At 40.7% G+C, this 26,177-nt stretch overlaps 1 protein-coding gene across 1 annotated transcript in view; it reads left to right on the forward strand.

The window, feature by feature from the left end:
* Positions 1-7,415, forward strand: part of Antxr1 (ANTXR cell adhesion molecule 1) — a 225,591-nt gene extending 218,176 nt beyond the window's left edge. The window contains exon 18 of the mRNA XM_047522286.1: positions 3,562-7,415. Within this exon, the coding sequence (XP_047378242.1) occupies positions 3,562-3,822 (261 nt within the window). The 3' untranslated portion in view covers positions 3,823-7,415. The remainder of the gene's footprint in view (positions 1-3,561) is intronic.
* Positions 7,416-26,177: the final 18,762 nt, after the last annotated feature.

Here is a 26,177-nt window from a genome sequence, read left to right on the forward strand (position 1 = left end):
TGTTACAGCGTTCGCGTTGGCGCCTCTGGCACCAGGTTTTAAGAACTTAATTTGTAGCCACACCCCTCTTATGGAGACCGTGTGTCTTACTGTAAATTGCCCCAGGGGTGCATCTATTGAGTCTGCACCTTTTTTCAGGAAGATAAATATATGCAAATGTGCCATCCTTTCAACTGCGTGAGCAAAGCACTATAGGAGGTCCTGTAAGACTTAAGTCACAGGAGTTATACAACAATGGGGGAGAGGGGAGCACAAGAAGCAGGTTCCAGGGCTGCTTCGGCCACATCCATGCCACTTGTTTTTTCCTGTTTACCAATTTTACTAGAGAAGCCAGGTGCAGGGTGTAGGCACTATAGACTGCAGATCACTCAGAAAGTGCTAAATTGCCCCAGGGGCACATCTGCTGAGTCTAGGAGTCAGAACACTTGATAAGACCTCCAACTGGCTGTCTACTGTAAACAAAGTCATTATTGTGTCTGAGCATCTGCAAATGCAGACTCAACTGCATTTACCAAACATGAGGTGCAGGGCACTGTTCCAGACCCTTCACCAGCAGCGATTAGGAAGCCCTCAGAATGTCTGCAAGTATCAGGATGTGTGGTGACCCCCACCCACATCACACTGAGGGGTGTCCCCCAAGGGAGGGCGGCAAGGCTGTGAGCTTGCCTCCACCCACCCCCATCTCTTCGTGGGAGCTGTGGGCTTTTCCACTCAGCTTAATGTCCTAGGGTCTGTAATAACCAGCATGCCAGTGGTCTGGTGCAGGAACCTGTGGATGTAGGAAGGGGGACCCGTGCCTCTCCTGTGCCCCCGTTCCCACGGCCCTCTGTCATTCCATCTTCAGATGACAGATATGAGAGCTCATCTTTTATTTTGTGACTCCTTTAGGGGATCCTAACATGGGTTATGAGCTCCTGATCTGTCTATGGCCAAAACAGCCTCTGATAAAAAGAGAAGGGTCACAATCACATGGAACAGGTAACTGGGCTTCTGGACCCGTCAGCCTCCTTGCTTGTCCCAGCCCAGTCACCAGCTTCAAAGGAGATCTGCAGCCAGATGGGGACCCGACCCCAGGTACCAGCAGTTCCTTCCCCAGACTCAGAATTTCCTTTCATCCTTAAAGGAAATGAATCTCTTGAGCCTCTTGGTACAAGTTATATGTCTAGGAATGAAGGACAGAATAGGTAGTACAGTAAATCCCCACTCTGTGTTGTCATTACAGGAATTTATCACAGATGGTAACCATCAGACAGTAACATCTTGAAGGAAAGAGCTTATCCCGCATCATAAATAAACTATAACCATGGCTTAGATTTATAAAGCTATAAAAGACGGCTGCTTGGACAGCCGGGAATTTATACTCCTGGGTTACAAAATCAATGTGAAGCCCGAAAAAGTTGAAGCTGAGCTGGGAGTTCTGGGCGAAGCCGTGAGAAGGTGATGGCAACTTATTTCTGCAGTTAGTGGACCCCCAAGCAGAACCTGGTGAGCTCAGGCCCTGGCCTAATCTCAGGAACCAGGTGCTGACATCCACACAGGGACTCGTAATGCCCAAGCCACTCGCAGCCCAGTCAAGCTTGGCCCTTCCTCACCGAGACTCTCGGACTCCTGCTGTGTCTCGGCAAGGAAGGCTCAGCTCATTGCCTGTGCCGCCCAGGCTCCTGCTTTTCCCAAGTCTCCTCCAACATCTCCATTTTGATGACGTCTCCCTACCATGAAGAGCAGCCCATGAAGAACATCAAAGTCCAAAACAAGACCACTGCCTTCCAGAAGTTTCCCACCTGGCCAGGCAGGCAAGGCATTTGCAGATAAAACAACTAGAGTGTCCACCCCACAAATTGTGGTGTAGATGATACCTAGAGAAGGACTCAAGGAAGCAAAGGGTCAGTGGAAGCCACAATTATTCGGGGAAGAGTGTGGAGGACCAGGGACTTAGCGTATGACTTGCAGGATGAGTGGGGAGGGGCGCTGGTGAGGGAGGGTCTGCTCAACCCTGTCATTTCCCACAGGCATGCAGCTTGACCCTGCTGTGGCACACCCCAAGCCAAGTCTCACATGATACACCCACATGTCCCTCTGTTCCTTCAATCCTGCAGCCTCTCCCTCTTCATTCTCCTTCAGACGCTTCCCCAAAGGCCTAAAAGGGTCCCTCTGGGCTCTCTGGACATGCCCCAACCTCAAGATGAGCAGCCATCTAGAGGACAAGACTGGGAACGGTCCCAGACTCTGACGTATTCCATCACAGTAATGAGCTTTAAATGATCAGGACAAGGAAGAGGGGACGCAGTCTCAGAGAGCTGTGACCCAACTGGACCCCATGGGAGGGCTTCTGCCAGCATCCAGGACACACCAAAGAGACAACAGTTCAATTCCCCTTAAGTCTGAGAAGCCAGGGGAGGCCAGGAGCCCACAGGGTGGACATACCCTGTTCCTGCAAGGAGGAAGAGCCTTAGGGGGAACAAAAAGGGAGTTTGCACCCTAAAAGGAAAGCACAGTGAGCCGGAGACACCCGCCTTGCCGAGCGAGCCTTAGGCAGAAGGCTCTGAACGCCTGGTGAGGGAGGGTGGAAAGTGACACCCCTGGAAGACAGGGCGACTTAGGGGTGGCTTCAGACTTCGAACATTTAATTTTTTTTTACTTATACATGATTATAGAGCCCATTTTGATATATTATAATATATCCTAATTGGGACCCAGTCTTGTGGACGTACAGCATGGGGATTCACTGTGGCGTGTTCATGTGTGTACATAGGAAAGTTATGTCAGATTCAGTCCACTGTCGTTCCTTTTCCTATCCACCCCTCCTCTCTTCTCTTCATTCCCTTTTGTCTAATCCACTGAACTTCTATTCTCCCTGCTTCCCGATTATGGGTTAGCACCCACATATCAGAAAGAACATTCGACCTTTGATTTTGGGGGATTGGCTTATTTCATTTAGCATGATAGTCTCCAGTTCCATCCATTTACTAGCAAATGTCATAAAGTCGTTCTTCTTTATGGCTGAGTAATACTCCACTACTCAGGAGGCTTTTCCTGCTTCCAGGAGTGTGATTAGAGTTTCTTTTGTTTGTAAAATTTAGGGTCCCCTCCTCAGAAGACAATGTAGTATAGCAGGAAGAATGGAGGTTCTGGAGTCTATTTGGGGTTGTGTGGCCTTAGGAAAGGGGCCTGACTTTTCTGAGCCTCAGCTTCCTCATCTATGAAATGGGACACTTGGTCATAACAGCTGGCTGGCAAGGTTGCTGAGATTAACCACAATGACCTCTGTATGCACCTTGACCCCCCTGCACCATTAAGGCCAGTCCTCTTCTCCTCCTCCCCACCACCACCTTGAGAGAGTTAAAGACTCCAAGTAAAAATGAATTTTAACAAATAATTTTGCCACACAGCCTAAGGAACTGGGGGGCGGAGACTACTTTGTCTTAAGTTCCAGCATAAGCGAGTGGAGCGTCCTCACTGGCAGCGTGTCTTCTTTCTACTGACACACTTGCTTCAAGCTGCCTCCCACCTGCCCTGTTGAAAGGCCATCAGCTCACGCATCTTTCTCCAATTCTCTTCTAGGGTCGCTGTATCAACTTCACCCGAGTCAAGAACAACCAGCCAGCCAAGTACCCCCTCAACAACGCCTACCACACCACCTCCCCACCCCCTGCCCCCATCTACACGCCCCCACCCCCTGCTCCCCACTGCCCTCCCCCTGCCCCCAGCGCCCCCACCCCTCCCATCCCATCCCCCCCTTCAACCCTTCCACCCCCTCCCCAGGCTCCTCCTCCCAACAGGGCGCCACCCCCCTCCCGACCGCCTCCAAGGCCTTCAGTCTAGGACCCAGAGTCCGTGCTCTGGGCTGTCTCAGAGACTTCAGGGAGGAGGCTCCTCTGTGCTGTTAGAACAAGTCTTTCCAGCTAGAGGAGAGAGTGGTGATCAAGCCCACTGATGCCCACACACTTTAAAAATTGGTTGGCAATGCCAACACACTGACAATTGTGATCAGCGAAAGAAATAGAAATGTTGATTGCCTGAAAACTATGATGTTGCCACGCAGCCACATTTATAGCCAGCCACCCATCGCCTCTCGAAGGTTCCAGAGGCAGTGAAACTGCCAAGATGCTCTCAGCGGGATTATGTCTCACAGAGACCAGTAAGAAAATGCTGAGTGAACTGCAGAGTCAGATAAGGAAGGACATTGCTGGGTTTCTAAACGCCACCTTCCCTCCTCCACTCCGCCTCAACGACTCGACCCTGAACCCTTGGCCTAGGAACCAAGGAACCCTCACCCCTGTGCACCGCCCTGGAAGGTGGACGCGTTTGCCTGCAACTTTGGAAACACTTGGTATGGAGTCCCCGGGGTGGCAAGAAACTCAACATCAGACAGGCATCCTAAAGGATGTTCTCCCGGGATTCGCAGACGTGTTCAGACGTATGCCCTGTTCTTTCAAGTTCTCCCGGTTTCCAGGTGAGGAAGGGAGCAGGTGTTTGTGGATGGGAAAGGTATGTTACCATGTTGCTGAGTAAGTGAAATCAGTCGTGTGCATTGACAGGGAAGTATCAATGGGAGCATCAGACAGTTTCTAAAACCCACAGGCCAGCAGCAGCTGCAGGTGGGTGGCTTTGGCCAGAGGTGACCCCCTAAATCAACAAACTATGGCATGTCACAGAGCAACCTGTTAATGACTCATGTTGAAAATCAAGCTTTGGCTTTGGTTTAAATCACTAGAGATAGGATGAAGTGATCGAACCTGTTTTCCAGAGACAAATGAGTTGATCTTCCCAAAACAGCATCATTAGCACCTACCGCACGTGACATCACTGATTTCTCTCTCTCTCTCTTATTTTTTTTTTCACTTTTTCTTTCTTGGTAAAAAGATGTCACGGTAGAGCTAAGAGACAACAGTCCTGACATAAGGGAATTATTCCCAGGTTCTCAAAAAAGACGTGTGTAGATGCAAATCTGTTTCTCCTTGGCTTTTCAATATGCTCACAAATAATATCTCAGCGAAGCCAGGAGAAACACCAGGTATGCAACACAGAGACGCTCCACCTGCCAACACTCACCATGTCTGGGACTCACCCATTCCTCCAAGTCTTTTGGAATCTGTTTAATCTGTAAGCCTTGGAGTCACTTGCTAAACATGAAGTTGTATCACCCAGAGTAAAAAAAAGAAAAAACAAGGTCATTGTCAAAGGCCTTTTGTGCCAGCCTGCTCAAAATGATCTCCCCCTCCAGCTTTCCACAGGTCCTTAAAGTTTTGTCCCAACGCCCTCAAATTCTTAAAACTTCTCTGGAACAAAACAGAATATAAAATTAGTGCCTTGGGCTGTGGTCTCCAGAGATCCCTGGAGAACTCATGGAGCCAGCCTCATTCCCTCACCTGGTGGAGAACAGAGTTGTCAGGCTGGGGTGGGCATCCCATCAACAGCAATTCTTGTGCCCACCAAGACGTTGCTCATCACAGCACCATTTCCCATTAAACGTAATGATTTCTTCACAATCCTTCTCAAGTCACAACGCTAAAGACCTGTCACTCACCAGGCGGAATGGAGAGAGAGAAACCCTACTTGCCACTCCTACCCTGGAAAGCAAAAACAAATAGGGTTTGTGTGGAGGAAAACGGAAGCCCGCCAGCCCAAAAGGTACAGTCAGGAAAAGCAGGCCTAGCAGAGTGAATCTGAAGGGCCAGCAGCAAACTGACACCTCCAAGCTGTACCTCAGACCCTGTCGCTTCCCACAGCTGCCACTTCCAGAGAACCTCTCAGCCTTCTCACAGAGTTAAAATCAGAGGTGGTCTTCAAGACTTAGGAAGGCAAACCCTCTCCCGTCATTCAGCCCCACCACATTGTCTATTTTTAGAGCACAGGGCTTCCCCTTAGGATAGTCCCTGGTGAAACAGGGGTCAGAATGTCTCAGCCACCTGCAGAGACATGACTGAGCCCCAGAAAACCATTCCTTAGAAGAATGGGTTCCCTGGGCTCACAGCATAAAGATATTGAGCCCACGGCAACTGTTTTGACTGCTGGCAGTACGAAACAGTCCACCCCACACCACTACCGCGTGACTCACGCGGCCAACAGAAGGTTCAAGTCAAGTAGCTGACATTGCTGTGCATCAAGATGGCAGGCCTCAGGCGAGAAGGTGACTTTCAGGATCTCAACAGCATTAGTCAGATGCCCCGTGCAGTTTCCAAGAGGTTGTGGCAAACTGTTTTGATGAAATAGGGAACTGCAAATATATGATGATTTTTTTTGAAAAGAATTAACAGGGTTTGTTCTGAAAACGGACCCATTAAATCATCCCTAGTCATTCACAATTACAGTTAGGAAGGAGAAATTTCTATACACTGTGTGAACAAGGTAATATTCTTGTAGTAGGCTATTCCAGGCAGGAAAATTCTTTAACTGGTTTACAAAATCTGTCAGTTCTGTGTCAGTCCCTGTAAAAGATAGGAGACTTATGATTGTGATCAGGAAACTGCACAAAATTATTTTTTTCAACCCCCGTGTTATTGTCCTTATGAAGTTTCTTTTTTATATAAAAACCAAATTTTTGTTGTACATATTCGTATTCCATGTGTTAGATGGAAGCATTTCCTATCCAGTGTGAATAAAAAGAACAGTTGTAGTAAATTATTATAAAGCCAATGATATTTCATGGCAGGTTTTTCTACCAAGCTGTGCTTGTTGGTTTTTCCCATGACCGTATTGCTTTTATAAATGTACAAATAGTTACTGGCATGACGAGATCCATGTTTGCACAGCATTAATAAGAACCTTGCTAAGAAGCGTGGTCCCTTCTGCTGACATCCAGCTCACAGTTTCTTCCTGGAACTGGGTAACGCACTTCCGTTAGACACAAGGTCTCTCCTTTACCAAGGTCAAGAACAGGGTTTGTGGATAAATTAATTAATAGTCTTGATATCTAGCCATGGGTAACGTCACTGTAAATGTGATTAGAATGAGCAGAAAGATCTTGAATTGTCATGTGTGTACTAAGTTGCAAGCAATTTATCAGATGGGGGATAATCTGTCAAAGAAATAGAAAATAACGACGATTATGAGATAAAAAGCAACAGTTTGGCCCAGTGCCAATTCAATAAAAAATTAATGCTGTGTAAAATGGGTTGAATTAGTTTGCAAACTATATAAATACATATACAGCAAAAAACCTGTTAATGCACACCAGGTGGGAATGGAGTGTTCTAGTCAATTGCCTTTCCTAGTTATCTGAGCTCTGCTATATTATCATACTTGGATAACCAATTTAAAAGAATTAGAATATGATTTTTTTAAATACACTTAACATTAAACTCTTCTTCTCTTTCTTTTTCTGTGATAATTCAGTTATGGATCTTCAGTGTCATTGTTATTAAAAAAAAAAAGTTATCACTGTACCATGCTGTAGGAGACTGGGCTGAACTTGTGTAGTGACAAACCCTGGAAATTGCTTTTTTAAAAAAAAATAATAATAAATTCCTAAAATCAACTCTTTACTGGTTATTTGTGTTAAAAAAAAAATAAAATGCAGCAATAATAATAAAATAATTGTTACTTTGTACATTAAATTACATTTCTCAAATAATTTTATACCCTTCTCTGAACTTAACTACCTTGATTAGTCATTTCTTTCAACATTTAAAATATTCTTTATTTATGGTAATGATTTCCAAATTTAAAAAGGAATGCTTGTTAAATGAAACAATAAAAATAAAAAGTGAGGACAGAGAAACACAGACAAAAAAATGTACTGTGTCTGTTAGGATTATGTTTGGTGGCCAAAGCAGAAAGGTAGCTACGATTCTACTGACGGGGCAGAGTCCAGAGGTTTGCAGCTGCCCAAGAAGCCACATGATATCCTAGATAATGTGGTAATAACTACTCAAAATATTTTTATTGTTTTTGCATTTCTGATACAACTTAACTGTATTCCTCTTAGCAGCTTCATTTAAGCTCCTCCATTCAAATTTTTCATAGGAAGAACATTTCTTACTAGCTCCTGAATTTACTTATTTAAAGTGCTCTTAAGCATTGAATTCATCTTACTTGGAATAAAACTATCTGTAAACAAAAAGTCATGCCATAATTTTATTCTTCTTTAAAGCTGAATAATATTCCATTGTGTATACAGACCACAGTTTCTTTATCCATTCATCTGCTGAAGGGCATTGAGGTTGGTTCCACAATCTAGCTATTGTGAATTGAGCAGCTATAAACACGTATGTGGCTGAGTCACTGTAATATGCTGTTTTTAAGTCCTTCGGGTGTAAACCAAGGAATGGGATAGCTGGGTCAAATGATGGTTCCATTCCAAGTTTTCTGAGGAATCTCCACACTGCTTTCCAGAGTGGCTGCACCAATTTGCAACTCCACCAGCAATGTATGAGTGTACCTTTTCCCCACATCCATATCAACACTTATTATTGCTCGTGTTCTTGATAATGGCCATTCTAATTGGAGTTAGATGAAATCTTAGGGTGGTTTTAATTTGCAATTAAATGACATCTTTAATATACATGTTTGAGATAATCAGCTAGCAACTTAGAAGGTAAAACAAAAGCTGGAGCCCTCGCCTTTTCTTTTCATCAAAATAAGTCCCAGCTATATTTAAGTGTAACCAAACCAGGAAAGTAAGCTCTGGAAGTGGTAAAAATGTTTTGTCTATGGTACAAATTTTGAAATTCCACATATTGCTTGCATGACCAATCAGCTTTCTTATGAAATCACTTTAAATACCCTGAGTAGTGTGCCAATGTATGAAGTTAAAGAAAAGATCACCAGTGATAGGAATAAATCATTTCCTGGCTGCCCACGGTGAGCCAGAGTCTGGCACCCACACCTGTTCATCACTAAACCCCATTTTCTGTCTTCAGATAAATCTGTGATTCGTGGCTGATCACTTAGATATAAAACAATCAGAATAACACGTTGTCAACAAGGTCAAGTTCACAGCAAGTAAACACTTGATAAAAGGGTGCAAAACAGATGGTTTTTCTCCTGACTGCAGTTGTGTTGCGTTCACTGGAACCATTGCAGCCCCATCCTGAAGTCAAGCCTAGCTAAGTAAACCAGAAATCTTCTCCTCCCACCTGGTATCATCTTTGATGTCTCTCCTTTGCCCACAACAATCAAATGGCCACCACGTTATATAGCTTCCTCCTTTCCTACTTAACTTGGGACATTTTATTTTAATTTGGGGAGTTCAAAACAGTGCAGCACCTCCTTTAACTACTTGTAAGAGCCATTTCACAGTGTACTTATAAAGTGACATCAGCAAATAAAATTTTGTCTGTCACTTTACAGCCCCAAGCAAAACTCTATTCTAAGATGTTCAATTAATTGTGCACAGTCAGTACTTCACCAATCATCTTTAGCTGGGATTTTCTTGTAAACATTAAGAAGGATATAACTCATAAAAAACGTGGTTAAGCAGTTTACATTCTTGCAAAAGATTTTTTTTAAGTACAGAAATGTTAGCTGTGAATGCTAAGAGTACAAAGCGCAGCTGACTTTCTTCTCGTGGAAAAGATATAAAGCAAAAGAACTGTCCACCGCCCATGACCAACTCTTTCCAAAAATATACACCCCCCCCAAGAATAGCCTATGCAAATCTACTCAGCCCCTACTGTCGCATATCTTTAAAATACAACCATTTCAACATTTCTGTCCCTGTGAATGCCACTCCAACTTTGTAGAATTCAGTGCTCATATCTTTTTGCTCTTAGCATTACAGAACACGCGTAAATACTACAAAAGACAAGTTTGAAATTAGTCCACATTTCCATCCAAGCTCTTGTGGAGATAAATATCTTGTATAAATTCAAAGAGCAGTTCTTGGGAGCTATAAAAGCATTCCCATTCATCCGAAATTGCAGGAACGGGCTTCTCCTGCCTGGGCTGGATCCTGTTCACTTCTTCGCATTCCAAATGGTGGCAAAGATGGTGGATTTCACACCCTGAGTGAACAAACCCATTCTGAAGGGGAGTTACGTAGGTCCCAAACTCTCTCCAGGAAAAGAAATTTTCTTTACTCCTTCAAGCATGCATATGTTTGCCACAAATAATCCGTTCTCATGCCAAACCCTAGATGACCTTTTCCTCTCTGGGCAAAATTGGTGTAAAGAATATTTCTTGGGCATTGCTAGTGTCTGTGTTCTGTCTCAGTGACATCATCACTATGAGGACTAAGATCTGCAGAGCTTCAGAGGGACTTCTCAGATGTCTTCACTACCCGTGTCAAAGACACTGGAATAGGGCAAGTGGCCTAGCTCCATGGTAGAGCGTCTGTCTGCCTTTGCAAGTCCCTGAGTTCAACCCTGGGCTGGTGGGGGGGGGGGGGGGCTGACCTACTGAAATAAATGCTGTTTTAATGAGCCCTGGTCTCTCTACCTGTTATTGTTGTGTCTTCTGATTTACACAGCATTCTAATGCAGTGATCAGCATTTTTATGTGATCTTTCTGTATTTGCTTTTAGGTATCCTTAAAAAATAAGTATCTAATCTTGAACCATTAGTGAAAAAAAGAAAAATTGGTGGTGTATTCTATCTAGGCATTATGTCCTAGCAAAATTGACCTAAAATTTTTGTAAGTTCCTTAGCAAGTTAGAAATCATGAAAAAAAAAATTCTTAACGTCATAAAAAGTAGCCACCAGAAATTGATAGAAGATATTCTACTTCACATTTAAATAGTAAAAGTATTTCCTTTAAGCTAGCCATGGGGGTCCATGCCTGTAATCCCAGCAACTCAGGAGGCTTGGGAAGGGGCATACCAAGAACAAGGCAAGTCTCAGAAATTTAGGGAGATCCTGTCTCCCAATAAAATATTTTAAAAGGGGTGGGAGTATACCTCAGTGGTGAAGTGTCCCTGGGTGGTTCAATCCCAAATACCAAAAAAAAAAAAAAAAAAAAGTATTCCTTTAAAATCAATACAAGAAAGAGATTTTAACCATTACTGTGAGGATCACCTACATTTGGTCCTACCCAGTGCAATAAAGCCATCAATATTAAAAAGTAATGACAACAATGAGAAAGAAAAGTTGTTATTATTTAAAGACAATGTAATTAACTGCCTAAGATAGGGCACTTACCTAGCACATGTGAGGCACTGGGTTTGATCCTCAGCACCACATAAAAATAAATACATAAAATAAAGGTATTGTGTCCATCTACAACTAAAAAAATTTTTTTTAAATAATAAACTACCTAAAAATTCCATGAGAATTCAATATTTGAAGTAATTAAAGTATTATTAATATAAATTTGAAAAGACCAGCAAATTGGCTAGTACAGGGTCAACACTAGCAATGACCTGTTAGAAAAACAAAAGAAAGTTGGCCATTCATAACATGAATGTGTTTGTGTGTGTGTGAGTAAGCATACTAATATAAAGAATAACATTTAAATGAAAAAACACATAAATGAAGAATCTCAATGTGCCCAAATGTCTAAATGTCATTATATATATACATATATATAAATAGAACACATGTGCAAAACCTACAGGAAAACTACATGTATGAAATACCCTTCATAAATGGAAAACTATGCTACATTCCTGAAAAGGAAGACTTAATGTTGAAAAGATGTCTGTTCTCTCTAGAATCTACAGATTCAAATCAATGTCAATTTTTTAAAAAACCTACAAGATTTTTAGGTGATCTCAAATGCTGATTCTAAATTTTAATCAGAAAAGAAAGTAGACAAGTACAGCCAGTGTATGGTAATATAATGGAACCATATTCAGAAACAGACTGTAAATATATGGAAACTCAGTTCAAGACAATGGTGGCATTGCCAAGGACTAATTCTTTAAAAATGACTTTCTAATCTGGAAAAATAAGGTGGAATTCCTCTGCTACATAGAAAAATAAATTCCAGATGGATTTTTTAAAAAGAGATTTCAAGAGAAATTTTCCTGCTTCTAATTAAGAGTAACTGCGTCCATTAGTAATACCGTCTTACGAATGGAAGGTTCTCATAATCTTGCTAAGCAGACACGACTCATCTCCCAGCAAGGAGCACGAAAGGGTGGAGATAGAAGTGCAAGGGCAGGAATGAGTTGACCTCTTTATGGTTGAGGTAGGAATAAGGAGAAGAGAAAGGGTCCTCTCGCTGCACCCCACCTGGTGCTGCAGAAAGACACGTGTTATCAGGGACTGTCCCCTGACTCTTGCATGCATACAGTGCCTGCCTGCCACACAGGAGTTACTCCACCAATGATAGTTGAGTAAACACGTAAATGAAGAATCTCCATGTATCCAAATATCCCCGTCAACCAGCAATCGACATAGAAGTTATATCTGAGACGATGTTTTCTTTCAAGAACCAGAGGTAATGAACTAGTTCTCATTTCCCCATAGCCTTTGAGCAAAAATTCAAAGTGTGGCAGACTACAGTGATGCAGCCTCATCAGTGTTTGTAGCAACTCAATTCACAATAGCTAAGCTATGGAACCAACCTAGGTATCTTCAACAGATGAACGACCAAGAAACTATGGTTTATACAATGGAATATTACTCAGCCATAAAGAAGAATGAAATTATGGCATTTGCTGCTAAATGAATGGAACTGGAGAATATTATGCTAAGGAAAATAAGTCAATCCATAAGAACCAAAGGCCAAATGTTTTCTCTGATATGCGAATGCTAATTCACAATAAGGGGGAAGGAGCATAGTGGTATTTTGGACTAACGAGAGGGGAGTGAAGAGAGGGAAGGGGATATGGGGGTAGGAATGATATTAGAATGAATCAGACATTATTACTCTATATGTACACATACTTATATGACCTGTGTAACTCTACATCATGTACAACCAGATGAATGAGAAGTTATATTCCATTTATGTATGACGTGTCAAAATGCATTCTACTGTCATGTGTAACTAATTAGAACAAACAAAAAAAGTCAAAGTGTGAACTCTCCCTGGTGTATTTGAATGAATTCCTCTGAAAACTCATTAACTCTGTCAGCTTTACTGGATGACTTTTCAATGTGTGCACATTCTCCCACATTCTATGTCAGTTGAAGTCTGGTCCTTTTTGCACTTGACTTTGAAGGAAAAATAACAGTGGATGCCAGAAACTTAGAGTAGATGCCAGAAGAAAGAACACCAGTACTGACCATCATCAGAAGAATCAACTCCAATTTGCTTTGTTTATCAAATGTCCTGTCACAGGGCCAGAGCCCCTGCCGTTCAATGAACATGTAGAACAAGACAGTATGCTTGTGTTCTGGCTCACTGCACAAACACGAGGATCCAGAACCAAGGGTCAAGTTGTCATGCACCTATTAATGCATCCATAAACAAAGCAGCTGTTTATTTGAAGATTGAGGCTCTGATCGTTCAAAACTGCCCCAAAGGGCTTCACTCACTCTGTGATGAGGAGGTCTTCTCCTGCTGAGCACGTTTTCCGTTTAATTCAGTCAGAGCTACTGCTAAAGTTATTGCCTCTGAAAGAGTACGAAAGCAGATGCTTACTTCTCTTTTTCTTGTTTAATTAGTAGACTTTATTTTTAGGATGCTTTTTGGTTCACAGAAAAGGGAGGAGATGATACAGACAGTTCCTGTATATCCCCACGCCGGCTCACGCAGTCTTCCCTTTCATGAACGGCTTCCATGAGTACGTGTTATCCTTGATGAATCTTTACTGGCACCTCATTTACTGAAGTTCACAGCTGGCATTAGGGTTCACTTTGTGTTCTACAGTTCTATGGGAAATATGCCTATTTTGGCACTCGAGCATGTATCCGTCATGACCATACAAGAGCATTCAGAACAGTTTCACTGCCCTAAAGATCCCCTGGGTTTTACGCATCCATCCCTCTTCCCCTCCCTCACCCCTTACACCCTGTGCAGTAGTATTCCCTGGGGAAACAAAATCAATATACGTGCATATCTTTATGAACATAGATACATGAGAGGGGATTTATGAGGGAATTAACTTACTCAATTTCGACAACTGAGAAATCTCACTACAGGTCACCTGTAGGCTGGACAGCCTGAGATGCTGGCAGTGTGACTCAGTGCAAGTCAGAAGGCCTCAGAAACAGAGAAGCCAGGAGTATAACTCTCAGGCCAAGACCAAAAACCTGAGAACCTAGGGAGAGAGTTGCTGGTCAGAGTCCTGGAGTTCCAAAGCCAGAAAGCCTGGCAGAGGTAGTTGCCACTGACCATCAGAAAGAGGTGGGGTGTGGTTTTCACATTGGAAGCTCAAATGATCCAGCATGGTGTGTCTTAGGGTTTCCTGTATCCACTTTTAGTAGTAAGTGGGAGGGAAATGCAGTGATGGCTTAAGAAGCAGGGCTTGGGCACCATGGGAATAAGCAGCTGGATCACCCCATGTAGCAAGCCATGGAGACGGGTAGAGACACTGACTGAGAGTGAGAAGGTAGAACAAGTATGTAGAACGAGTAGCAAAAGAGGAAATGGGGTGTATCCATTCAGGCTTGAGATCAACCATAGCCACAGCAGCTGTAGACCGTTCCTCCATCATCCTTCACAAGTTCCCTGGGAAGTGAGACAAACCAGAATGCTGGAGAAGAGGTACCCAAATGTGGTGGCAAGTGGATCTGAGTACTCAAAAGGGTGGTCAGTCAGTGGTGAACACCAGGATGTTCTGCTCAGAGCCCTCTCGAAGCCAACACCCAGGCTGCCAACCATATCAGCTACTGATGGTTCATAGCTAACCCTCTTCTGAGACGTCCTCCTAGCCACAAAGGATCGCTTTGGTCAAGGTTACTGCCCCCTCCAATGGGACAGCCCAAGACCATGGCCTGGTGATGAAAGGCTACAGACCTGATCACTTGCCTTGATTTGGGATGGCTCTGAAGGATTATCTCAGCTCCAGGGCTTCTTGTAGGATCAGCTGAGACCTCTGTGGCAACTGCAAGGCAGGTCTGCCTTCACACTTCCTTACTTAATAAGAAATAAGTTGCCTCATGCAACAATCTGACTCAACTCTATTTCCAAAGAACTCGGTCTAACCAAATGTCCCCAGTATGGGAAAATATTCGCAATGATTTATAAAATCATTAATACCGACAACACAGACTCACTCTCCAACAGCTGAACATGTGCTAATCTCTAACTATGTCCTAAGAACTGTCCCAGGCTCTTGAACATTTATTATTTCATTAACTCTTCACAATAACTCTGCAAGGTCAGTATACCAGTTACAAATGTTTGGGACTATGTTATGGTTTGGATATGGTTTGAGTCCCCCAAGGGACATAGTCTCAAAAATTCATCACTGATATACTGATATTCCTATGTGGGAGCATGGTCCCCAAGGTGGTAGTGTTGAGAGGTGGTGGGACCTTTAAGAGGTCGGGCCTTTGGGGAAGTCACAAGTCTGGCCCTTCCCCCTCGCTTCGGCTTCCTGTCAGTCAATGTGATCTCTTGTTATTGTGGTGCCATCCACCGTAGGTATTGATGCAGCACCATGAGTAGGACCCTCACCAGAGCCAGCACTCTGCTGTTTGGGATTTACACCTCCAAAACTGTGAGTTAAATGAACCTCATTTCCGTATGAATACCCAGCCTTGGGTATTTCAGTAATGAAAAATGAGCAAATACAGATGGCCAGGGACAGCTTCTGCAGCATGTTGGCTTCTTTTCCTGGGGATCCTAAAGCATATACACAGTAGAAAGAAAAGTAAATGCACAGTTTACTTTTTTGCTCACAATGGTGAGCAAAACAGCATATTTTAAAACAGTGTAAATTTAATCAACTGTTCACTGTTAAAAAAAAAAAAGTTAAAAATGTAAGAATAAAATTTTACAACACTAATAAAATTGGGGGAAAAAGTTATTCAGTGTGTCATTAACCATGGTAAAATTCTTCCCTTTGTTATAAATATGAGCTACATACCAAGTAACTTTGGAAGAATTAAAATAATTAAACTTAACTTTAAAAATTAACATACCCCACTAGTAATTAGAGAAATGCAAATTAGAACTCACTCCGGTCAGAATGGCAATTATTAAGAATCCAAGTAACAATAAATGTTGGCGAGGATGTGAGGGAAAAGTTCACTCACACACTGCTGGTGGGACCACAAATTGGTGCAACCGCTCTTGAAAGCAGTGTGGAGATTCCTCAGAAAACTTGGAATGGAACCACTATTTGACCCAGCTATCTCACTCCTCAGTTTATAACCAAAGGACTTAAAATCAGCATATTACATTGATGCAGCCACATCAATGTTTATAGCAGCTCAATTTATGATAGCAAAAAGCTATGGAACTAACCTAGATGCCCTTCAACAGATGAATGGATAAAGAAAATGTGGTATATATACACAATGGAATATTACTCAGCCATAAATGAAAATGAAATTATGGTAGTTGCCTGTAAATGGATGGAACTGAGACTATCATACTAAGTGAAATAAGCCAACTCCCAAAATCTAAAGGTCAAATGTTCTCTCTGATATGCAGATGCTGACTCACAATAGGTGGGGGTGAGGGGGGTTCACCAGATTGGATGCAGGGAATGTGAAGAAGGGAGGGGGGATGGGAACAGGAAAGACAGTAGAATGAATCCGACATAACTTTCCTATGTTCACACATGAATACACCACCAGGGTAACTTCACATCGTGCACAACCACAAAAATGGGAAGTTATACTCCACTTATGTGTAATATGTCAAAATACATTCTATTGTCATGTATAACTAAAAAGAACAATTTTTTTAAAAATTGATGGAAGTGTATGATGATACATAACGGGGGAAGGCAAGAATGGAGGAAGGATAGATTGTACAGAGGAAAATGAGGGGTGAGAATGGGGTGAGGGGAAGGAAAGATAATAGAATGAGACAAACATCATGACCCTATGTACATGTGTGATTACACAAGTGGTGTGACTCTACGTCGTGTACAACCAGAGAAACAAAAGTTGTACCCCATTTGTGTACAATGACTCAAAATTTTTAAAAAATTGTAAAAAAAAAAAACTAATGATGAAAAAAATTAAGATACCCATGAAGGAAAAGAATTAGAATCTATACCTTCCAAATTAGCAAAGAAAAAACAAAGAGACATAATCTTATGAGTCTGACAGAAGGCAGCAAATGAGGAAGCCAAGAGGTCAAGATTAAGAGATGCTCTGTCTCTAAATAAAAAAACATAAAATAGGGCTGGGGATGTGGCTCAGTGGTTGAGTGCCCTTGAGTTCAATCCCTGGTACCCGCCCCTGAAAAAAATTCATAGTAGATATTTAACTATGCAATACAAATTTTGTTAATTAAAAGTTCTTCACTTAAAAAAAAAAGATTAGAGATGCTAGAATACTGGAAACAGAATTTCCCAGTCTCTGTGTAAGTTAAGTACACATCTGGTTATAACAATTGAAAAGCCAGAAGATAGAAATGAGGCAGAGGCCATGTTCCACAAACTCACTGGCTGTTTCCACTAACAAGCAGAGCTGTGGCAGTGACAGGCTTAACATCAGCCATTTTCCTATGTCCATTCTCCAGCTGTCATGTTCATAAAATATAGATTAACTCCAGAACGTGGCAACAAGGTAGACTTTGCACCCGCCTTACCGAGAACAGGATCTTCAGTTCCTTGGAAGTAACCCCCTGCGGCCACTCCCCTTCCATCTACCTTCCTCCTTCACTTTCTTTTCAATTTTACCACTTGGAGACATATCTCTAAATAATAAATTTGCAATATTGCATTTAATTCAAAATTTACATCAATGGAATTGCACCATAAGTATTGCATCATCCCCTTCACATGATATTCTTAAGAAACAGTCATGTTTCATTTACTGGCACTCAATGAATAAAATATTCATTATGGGGCTGGAGATCTAGCTCAGTTGGTACAGTGCTTGCCTTGCATGCACAAGATCCTGGGTTCAATTCCCAGTACCACCAAAAAAATATATATACATATATATATTCATTATCACCAGATTAATGACAATATATTTCTCCACTCTTGGCTCAATGAACATTTGTGTAAATTTATAATTCAAACAATGCTGCTGTTTGCAATCTTATATTTGTTGCAATCTTATATTTGTCTCCAAGTATGTACATGCAAGAATTTCTCTAGAGCAGCCCTCCTCAGTAGAAAAACAAGATGAATCACATAGGAGGACCACAAATGTCATTTTAAATTGTATATTAGTCACATGTTAAAAAGTAAAACTAAAGAGGCAAAATTAATTCTAATACTATGTTTAATTTAAACCAACATATTCAAATTGTTACTGTTTTATCATGTAATAAATAAATTTAAATAAATTTAAGTGAGATATTTTAACTTTTTCCCTACTCAATCTTCAGAATCCACTGGGTATTTTACACTTACAGCCCATTTCAGTGCAGTCTAGACACATTTCATGGACTCAGTGACCACTGTGGCTAGTGGCTACAGCATTACACAACACTACAGCTGAGTACATGCCAAAAGGTAGAATTGCTAGTCAGAAGATATGTACATTTTCAACATCAGTCAATAATGACTATTTTTTTCCAGTTATTGTACCAATTTACACTTTGACCAGAAAACCTTTTTAAGAGTTCCTGTTATTCCATACCCTTGTCAAAACAAGGCCTTTGATTTTTGCCAATCCTGTGGGTACATATTGACAATTCATTGTAATTTAAACTTGCATTTCTTTGGTTTTTCGTGAGATCCACAATCTTTTTGAATGTTTATTGGTTACATACGTTCCTCTTCTACATTACCATGTCTGCCAGATCTTTTGCTCTTTTTCTATATAGTGTTGTTTATTTCTAGTACACATTTTTAAGGGAGCTTATATGTTCCAGAACTAACTTTTCACAGTTACAGAGGCTGTGAATATTTTTTCCTGTTCTGTGAATTGTCTTTTCACTTTCCTTCAGATCCTTTTGAATAAGAAATATAAATGGCCAGCAAATATTTTTTAAATTCTTAACATCTTTAGCAGGGAAATGTAAATCAAAATTACACTTAAATTTTTATCTCATTCCAGTTCGAATCATCAAGAATACAAATAATAATAAATGCTTATACACTTATACACTGTTGGTGAAATTGTAAATTAGTACAAACACTATGGAAATCAGTATGGAGGTTCCTCAAAAGATTAAGAATGAGACCACCATAGGACCCATCTATACCACTTCTTAATATTTATCCAAAAGAATGAAAGTCAGTTTTATAGTGATATACGTTTTATAGTAATATATGTTTATAGCAGCACAATTCATAGTATGAAGGTAAAGAAACAGCCTAGGTGTCATCAACAGATAAATGGATAAAGAACATGTGATATACATATACATATATAAATTCTTAATTATTATGTTATATATGTGATAAAATTTTAATGTACATGTATTTATAAAAGTTTTATTCAAACCATAAAGAAAAACAATTATTTCACTTGCAGGACAGTGAATACAACTTGAAAGCCTATGTTAAGTGAAATACATCAGACTCTGAAAGTCAAGTGTCTTATATTTTCTCTCATAGGTAGAAGTTAGAGAGAAAAATGGCAAATAAAAAGCAGGGTCTTGTAAAATTAGAAGGAAGACCATTAGAATGTATGAAGGGAAGGAGGGATAGGTAGATGCGAAAGAAAAGGAGAGGTACTGGAGAATAAAATTGACCAAATGATGTTATAAACATGGACAAATATGCCACAAGGAATCCCACTAGCATGTATAATTATAATGCACCAATAAAGATTTAATTTAAAAGGGATTCTTTTGATAAGTGGAGAATAAAATAGTAGTTACCAGAGCCTGGGAAGAGTGGGGAGAGGAAATAAAGAGGATGGTTAGCAGCTAACTTCCAACATTTTATAGTACAGTAGGATAACTATGGTTGACAGCAATTTACTGAATATTTCAAAAGAGCTGGAAGAGAAGATTTGGAATAGTTCCAACATAAAAAAAAATGATGATGGAGATCCAAGATGGCGGAATAGAGGAGAATATGTAACTGGCTGCTCCATAGCATGGAGCTGAGAAAGCAGACAAGCAGCTTCTCCACAAGGTGGGGAACAAAAAAGGGAGGGAGGCTTTACTGGAACCTAAAACTGGACATTTCGAAGCAGACTGGGGACACAGGAGATTGGATACAACAAAATAAGGACGAAGTCCTCAGCAACACAGCCGCTGCCATAGCCTAGCCAGAAGCTAGCCAGAGGGGTCCTTCCATGAGCAGAGCAGAGGGATAAGGAATTGAACCCCCATTTTTGGGAGGCCCAAGGTGTGTCTGGGTACAGAGCATTTAAAGACCAAGGACTTTGCCCAACAAACCTGCAGGACTCACTGCATGATACCTGGGTTTGGGGACAGAAGCTGCCATCTCTCCAGGCAGCTTGTGGAGGACAAAGGAAGGAACCATTCTGCAGAAGCTGCACGGGAGCCAGCAACAGAGAAAGCCGATTCCTGGCAAACCCGAGTTTGGCCCAAAATAGAGGCCCAAGAAACACATGCTGCACAACACAGAGTGTGCTTAAGTGACCAGAAGAAAATCGAACTTGGAGACAGGTGTGTACAGAGGACAACTGGTCAAGGAATTCCACCCAGCTCTACCCACCCACCCCCAATCCAACTGCTTGCAGGATGGGCTGGGAGAGACGCATCTGGCTGGAACTTGGAAGGGCAGGGGTGGGAGAGATTGTTTGGAGACTGAACACAAGGTCAGGAAATGTGGGCTCTGCAGGTGATGTAGGGGACTAAGAATTAGCTCCCCCATCATGAGTGGAACCCAGGAAAGCCCTGGGGTAAAGTCCTCCAGTATGGACCAGCAAGTACTAGGTGCTGGAGGTGCGCTGACTTAAAATCTCCAGACCAGTTGGCATTCAGCAAAGAGCTTGGTGCCCGCAAGGCCTAAACCCTGCCTCCGGGACTTCTGCCTACAAGATCACCTCTCTCATTCCAACAATCCAGAGGGGGGACATCACATTCCAGAAGACCCCACCTAAAATTGCTGAGAAGAGAAACTGAGAATCTTTTGAGCTCCAACGGCAAGAAGTCTTTAACTTTTCATTAAGATTTTTTGAGATTCTTTTTGTTTAATCAGGACCTTAATGATACATGGACATTTATATAGTTTCCTACTTTTTTTCTTCTCATCTCTAGCATTTTTAAATCCAATTATTTTACATGGATTAGTTTTTTTGTGAACTAGGATATTTGATTTGTATATTTTAGTTTTGTTTTGTATTCTTCTATTTTTATTTTTAATTTTTTTATTTAAAATTTTGCTTTGTATATATTTTTTCTCCTGTTTCCCTTGATACTCTATTTTCTTCTGCTAACAATCTCTATTGTTCTCTCTCCACTCTTCTTTAATCTTTTTTTCTTTTCTTTTCTTTTTTTTATTTATTTTATTATAAACAAATGGGATACATGTTGTTTCTGTTTGTACATGGAGTAACAGCATACCATTTGCGTAATCATGCATTTACATAGGGTAATGGTGTATGATTCATTCTGTTATATTATCTGTCCCCCCAACCCTCCCACCCCACTTTTCCATCTATACAGTCCCTCCTTCCTCCATTCTTGCCCCCCTCCAACCCCCCATTATGTGTCATCATCTGCTTATCAGTGAGATCATTCGTCCTTCGGTTTTTTTCAGATTGGTTTATCTCACTTAGCATGATATTCTCCAATTTCATCCATTTGCCTGCAAATGCCATAATTTTATCATTCTTTATGGCTGAATACTATTCCATTTTATATATATACCACAGATTCTTTTTTTTTTATTGTAAACAAATGGGTTACATGTTGTTTCTCTATTTGTACATGGAGTCAAGGCATACCATTTGTGTAATCATAAATTTAGATAGGGTAATGTTTGATTCATTCTGTTATTTTTTTCCCTTCCCCCCACCCCTCCCACCCCTCCCACCCCTCTTTTCCCTCTATACAGTCCTTCCTTCCTCCATTCTTACCACCCTCCTTATCCCTAACCCCAACCCAAACCCTAACCCTAACGCTCACCCCTCCCACCCCCCATTATATGTCCTCATCCGCTTATCAGCGAAATCATTCCTCCTTTAGTTTTTTGAGATTGGCTTATCTCACTTAGCATGATATTCTCCAATTTCATCCATTTACCTGCAAATGCCATAATTTTATCATTCTTCATGGCGGAGTAATATTCCATTGTATATATGCCACAGTTTCTTTATCCATTCATCAACTGAAGGGCATCTAGGTTGGTTCCACAATCTGGCTATTGTGAATTGAGCAGCTATGAACATTGATGTGGCTGTATCTCTGTAGTATGCTGATTTTAAGTCCTTTGGGTATAGGCCGAGGAGTGGGATAGCTGGGTCAAATGGTGGGTCCATTCCAAGTTTTCTAAGGAATCTCCACACTGCTTTCCAGAGTGGCTGCACTAATTTGCAGTCCCACCAGCAATGTATGAGTGTACCTTTTCCCCCACATCCTCTCCAACACCTATTGTTGTTTGTATTCTTGATAATCCCCGTTCTAATTAGGGTGAGATGGAATCTTAGGGTAGTTTTGATTTGCATTTCTCTTATTACTAAAGATGGTGAACATTTTTTCATATGTTTGTTGATTGCTTGTAGATCTTCTGTGAAGCATCTGTCCATATCCTTAGCCCATTTGTTGATTGGGTTATTTGTATTCTTCATGTAGAGTTTTTTGAGTTCTTTATATATTCTGGAAATTAGCGCTCTATCTGAAGTATGAGTGGCAAAGATATTATCCCACTCTGTAGGCTCTCTCTTCGCATTGCTGATAGTTTCCTATGCTGAGAGAAAGTTATTTAGTTTGAATCTATCCCAGTTGTTGATTCTTGCTTTTATTTCTTGTGCTATGGGAGTCCTGTTAAGGAAGTCTGATCCTAAGCCAACAAGTTGAAGATTTCGACCTACTTTTTCTTCTATAAGATGCAAGGTCTCTGGTCTGATTTCAAGGTCCTTGATCCATTGTGAGTTGATTTTTGTGCAGGGTGAGAGATAGGGGTTTAGTTTCATTCTGTTGCATGTGGATTTCCAATTTTCCCAGCACCATTTGTTGAAGAGGCTATCTTTTCTCCATTGCATATTTTTGGCCCCTTTGTCTAGTATGAGAAAATTGTACTTATTTGGGTTTGTGTCCATGTCCTCTATTCTGTACCATTGATCTACCTGTCTATTTTGGTGCCAATACTGTGCCATTTTTGTTACTATTGCTTTGTAGTATAGTTGAAGTTCTGGTATTGCGACGAACCCCCTGTTTCATTCTTCCTGCTAAGGATTGCTTTAGTTATTCTGGGTTTCTTATTCATCCAGATGAATTTCATGATTGCTTGCTCTATTTCTATAAGGTACATCATTGGGATTTTAAATGGAATTGCATTGAATCTGTATAGCACTTTTGGTAGTAATGGCCATTTTGACAATATTAATTCTGCCTATCCAAGAACATGGGAGATCTTTCCATCTTCTAAGGTCTTCCTCAATTTCTTTCTTCAATGTTTTGTAGTTTTCATTGTAGAGATCTTTTACCTCTTTGGTTAGATTGATGCCCAAGTTTTTTTTTTTTTTTTTTTTTTTTTGAGGCTCTTGCGAATGGGGTTGTTTTCCTCATTTCCCTTTCAGATGTTTCATCACTTATGTATAAAAATGCTTTAGATTTGTACACGTTGATTTTATAGCCTGCTATTTTCCTGAATTCATTGATGAAGTCTAGAAGTTTTCTGGAGGAGTTTTTTGGATCCTCTAAATATAGAACCATGTCATCAGTAAATAGTGACAGCTTAAGTTCCTCTTTTCCTATTCGTATCCCTTTAATTTCTTTAGTCTGTCTAATTGCTCTGACTAGAGTTTTGAGGACAATGTTGAATAGAAGTGGTGAAAGAGGACATCCCTGTCTTGTTCTGATTTTTAAAATGAATGCTTTCAGTTTTTCTCCATTAAGAATGATGTTGGCCATGGGCTTAGCATAAATAGCCTTTACAATGTTCAGGTATGTTCCTACTATCCCTAATTTTTCCAGTGCTTTGAACATGAAGGGGTGTTGTATTTTGTTGAACGCTTTTTCTGCATCAATGGAAATAACCATATGATTCTTATCCTTAAGTCTATTGACATGATGGATTATGTTTATTGATTTATGGATGTTAAACCATCCTTGCATTCCAGAGATAAACCCCACTGGATCATGGTGCATAATTTTCTTGATATGTTTCTGGATACGGTTTGCCAATATTTTGTTAAGGATCTTTGCATCTATATTTATCAAGGATATTGGTCTAAAATTTTCTTTCCTTGATGTGTCTTTGCCTGGTTTGGGTATGAGGGTGATATTAGCTTCATAGAGTTTGGTAGGGTACCCTCCTTTTCTATTTCCTGGAATACTTTGAGAAGTATTGGAATGAGATCTTCTTTGAAGGTCTTATAGAACTTGGCTGAGAGTCCGTCTGGTCCTGGGCTTTTTCTTGGATGGTAGGTTTTTAGTGGCTTCTTCTATTTCATTGCTTGATATTGATCTGTTTAAATTGTGTATGTCCTCCTGGTTCAGTGTGGGAGGATCATATGTCTCTAGAAATTTGTCAATGTCTTCAGTAGATTCTATCTTGTTGGAATACAGATTTTCAAAGTAGCTTCTCATTATGTTCTGTATCTCAGTGGTGTCTGTTGTGATTTTCCTTTTTCATCACGAATTTTAGTAATTTGAGTTTTCTCTCTCCTCTTTGTTAGTGTGGCTAAGGGTTTGTCTATTTTGTTTACTTTCTCAAAGAACCAACTTTTTGTTTTGTCAATTTTTTGAATTGTTTCTTTTGTTTCAATTTCATTGCTTTCAGCTTTGATTTTAATTATTTCCTGTCTTCTACTACTTTTGCTGTTATTCTGTTCTTCTTTTTCTAGGGCTTTGAGCTGTAATGTTAGGTCATTTAGTTGTTGACTTTTCATTCTTTTCTGGAATGCGCCCCATGCAATCAACTTTCCTCTTAATACCACTTTCACAGTGTCCCAGAGATTTTGATATGTTGTATCGTCGTTCTCATTGACCTCTAAGAATTTTTTTATCTCCTCCCTGATGTTTTCTGTTATCCATGTTTCATTCAATAGCATATTATTTAGTCTCCAGGTGTTGGAGTAATTTCTGTTTTTTATTTTGTCATTGATTTTTATTCTCAGTCCATTAGGATCTGATAGAACAGTATCTCTATTTTTTTGCATTTCCTAAGGGCTGCTTTGTGGCATAATATATGATCTATTTTTGAGAAGGTTCCATGTGCTGCTGAGAAGAAAGTGAATTCGCTTGTTGATGGATGGAATATTCTATATATGTCTATTAAGTCTAGGTTATTGATTATGTTATTGAGTTCTATGGTTTCTTTGGTTGATTTTTGTTTGGAAGATCTATCTAGTGGTGACAGCGGTGTGTTAAAGTCACCCAGAATTATTGTGCTGTGGTCTATGTGATTCCTGAAATTGAGAAGGATTTGTTTGATGTACAGGGATGTACCATTTTGGGGGGCATAAATATTTACTATCGTTATCTCTTCCTGATTTATGGTTCCCTTAAGCAGTATGAAATGTCCTTCTTTATCCTTTCTGACTAACTTTGGCTTGAAGTCCACTTTATCTGATATAAGGATGGAAACCCCCGCTTTTTTACTGAGTCCATGTGCACGGTAGGTTTTTTCCCATCCTTTCACCTTTAGTCTGTGGATGTCTTTTTCTATGAGATGAGTCTCTTGCAGGCAGCATATTGTTGGGTCTTTCTTTTTAATCCATTCTGCCAGTCTATGTCTTTTGATTGATGAGTTTAGGCCATTAACGTTCAGGGTTATTATTGAGATATGATTTGTATTCCCAGTCATTTGGGCTTATTTTTGGTTTATAAATTGGCTTGGTTTCTCCTTTGAGTGGTTCTTCTCTAAGGTAGTTCCTCCCTTTGCTGACCTCCATTGTTTTTCATTTCCTCCTCATGGAATATTTTGTTGAGAACATTCTGTAGTGCAGGCTTTCTATTTGTAAATTCTTTTAACTTTGTTTATCATGGAAGGATTTTATTTCATCTTCAAATCTGAAGGTAAGTTTTGCTGAGTATAGGATCCTTGGTTGGCAACCATGTTCTTTCAGAACTTGAAATACGTTGTTCCAGGCCCTTCTAGCTTTTAGTGTCTGGGTTGAGAAGTATCCTGCTATCCGTATTGGTCTCCCCCTATATGTAATCTGATGCTTTTCTCTCGCGGCCTT

Source organism: Sciurus carolinensis, chromosome 13 (assembly GCF_902686445.1).
Source record: "Sciurus carolinensis chromosome 13, mSciCar1.2, whole genome shotgun sequence".
In the NCBI taxonomy this organism is placed as follows: Eukaryota; Metazoa; Chordata; class Mammalia; order Rodentia; family Sciuridae; genus Sciurus; species Sciurus carolinensis.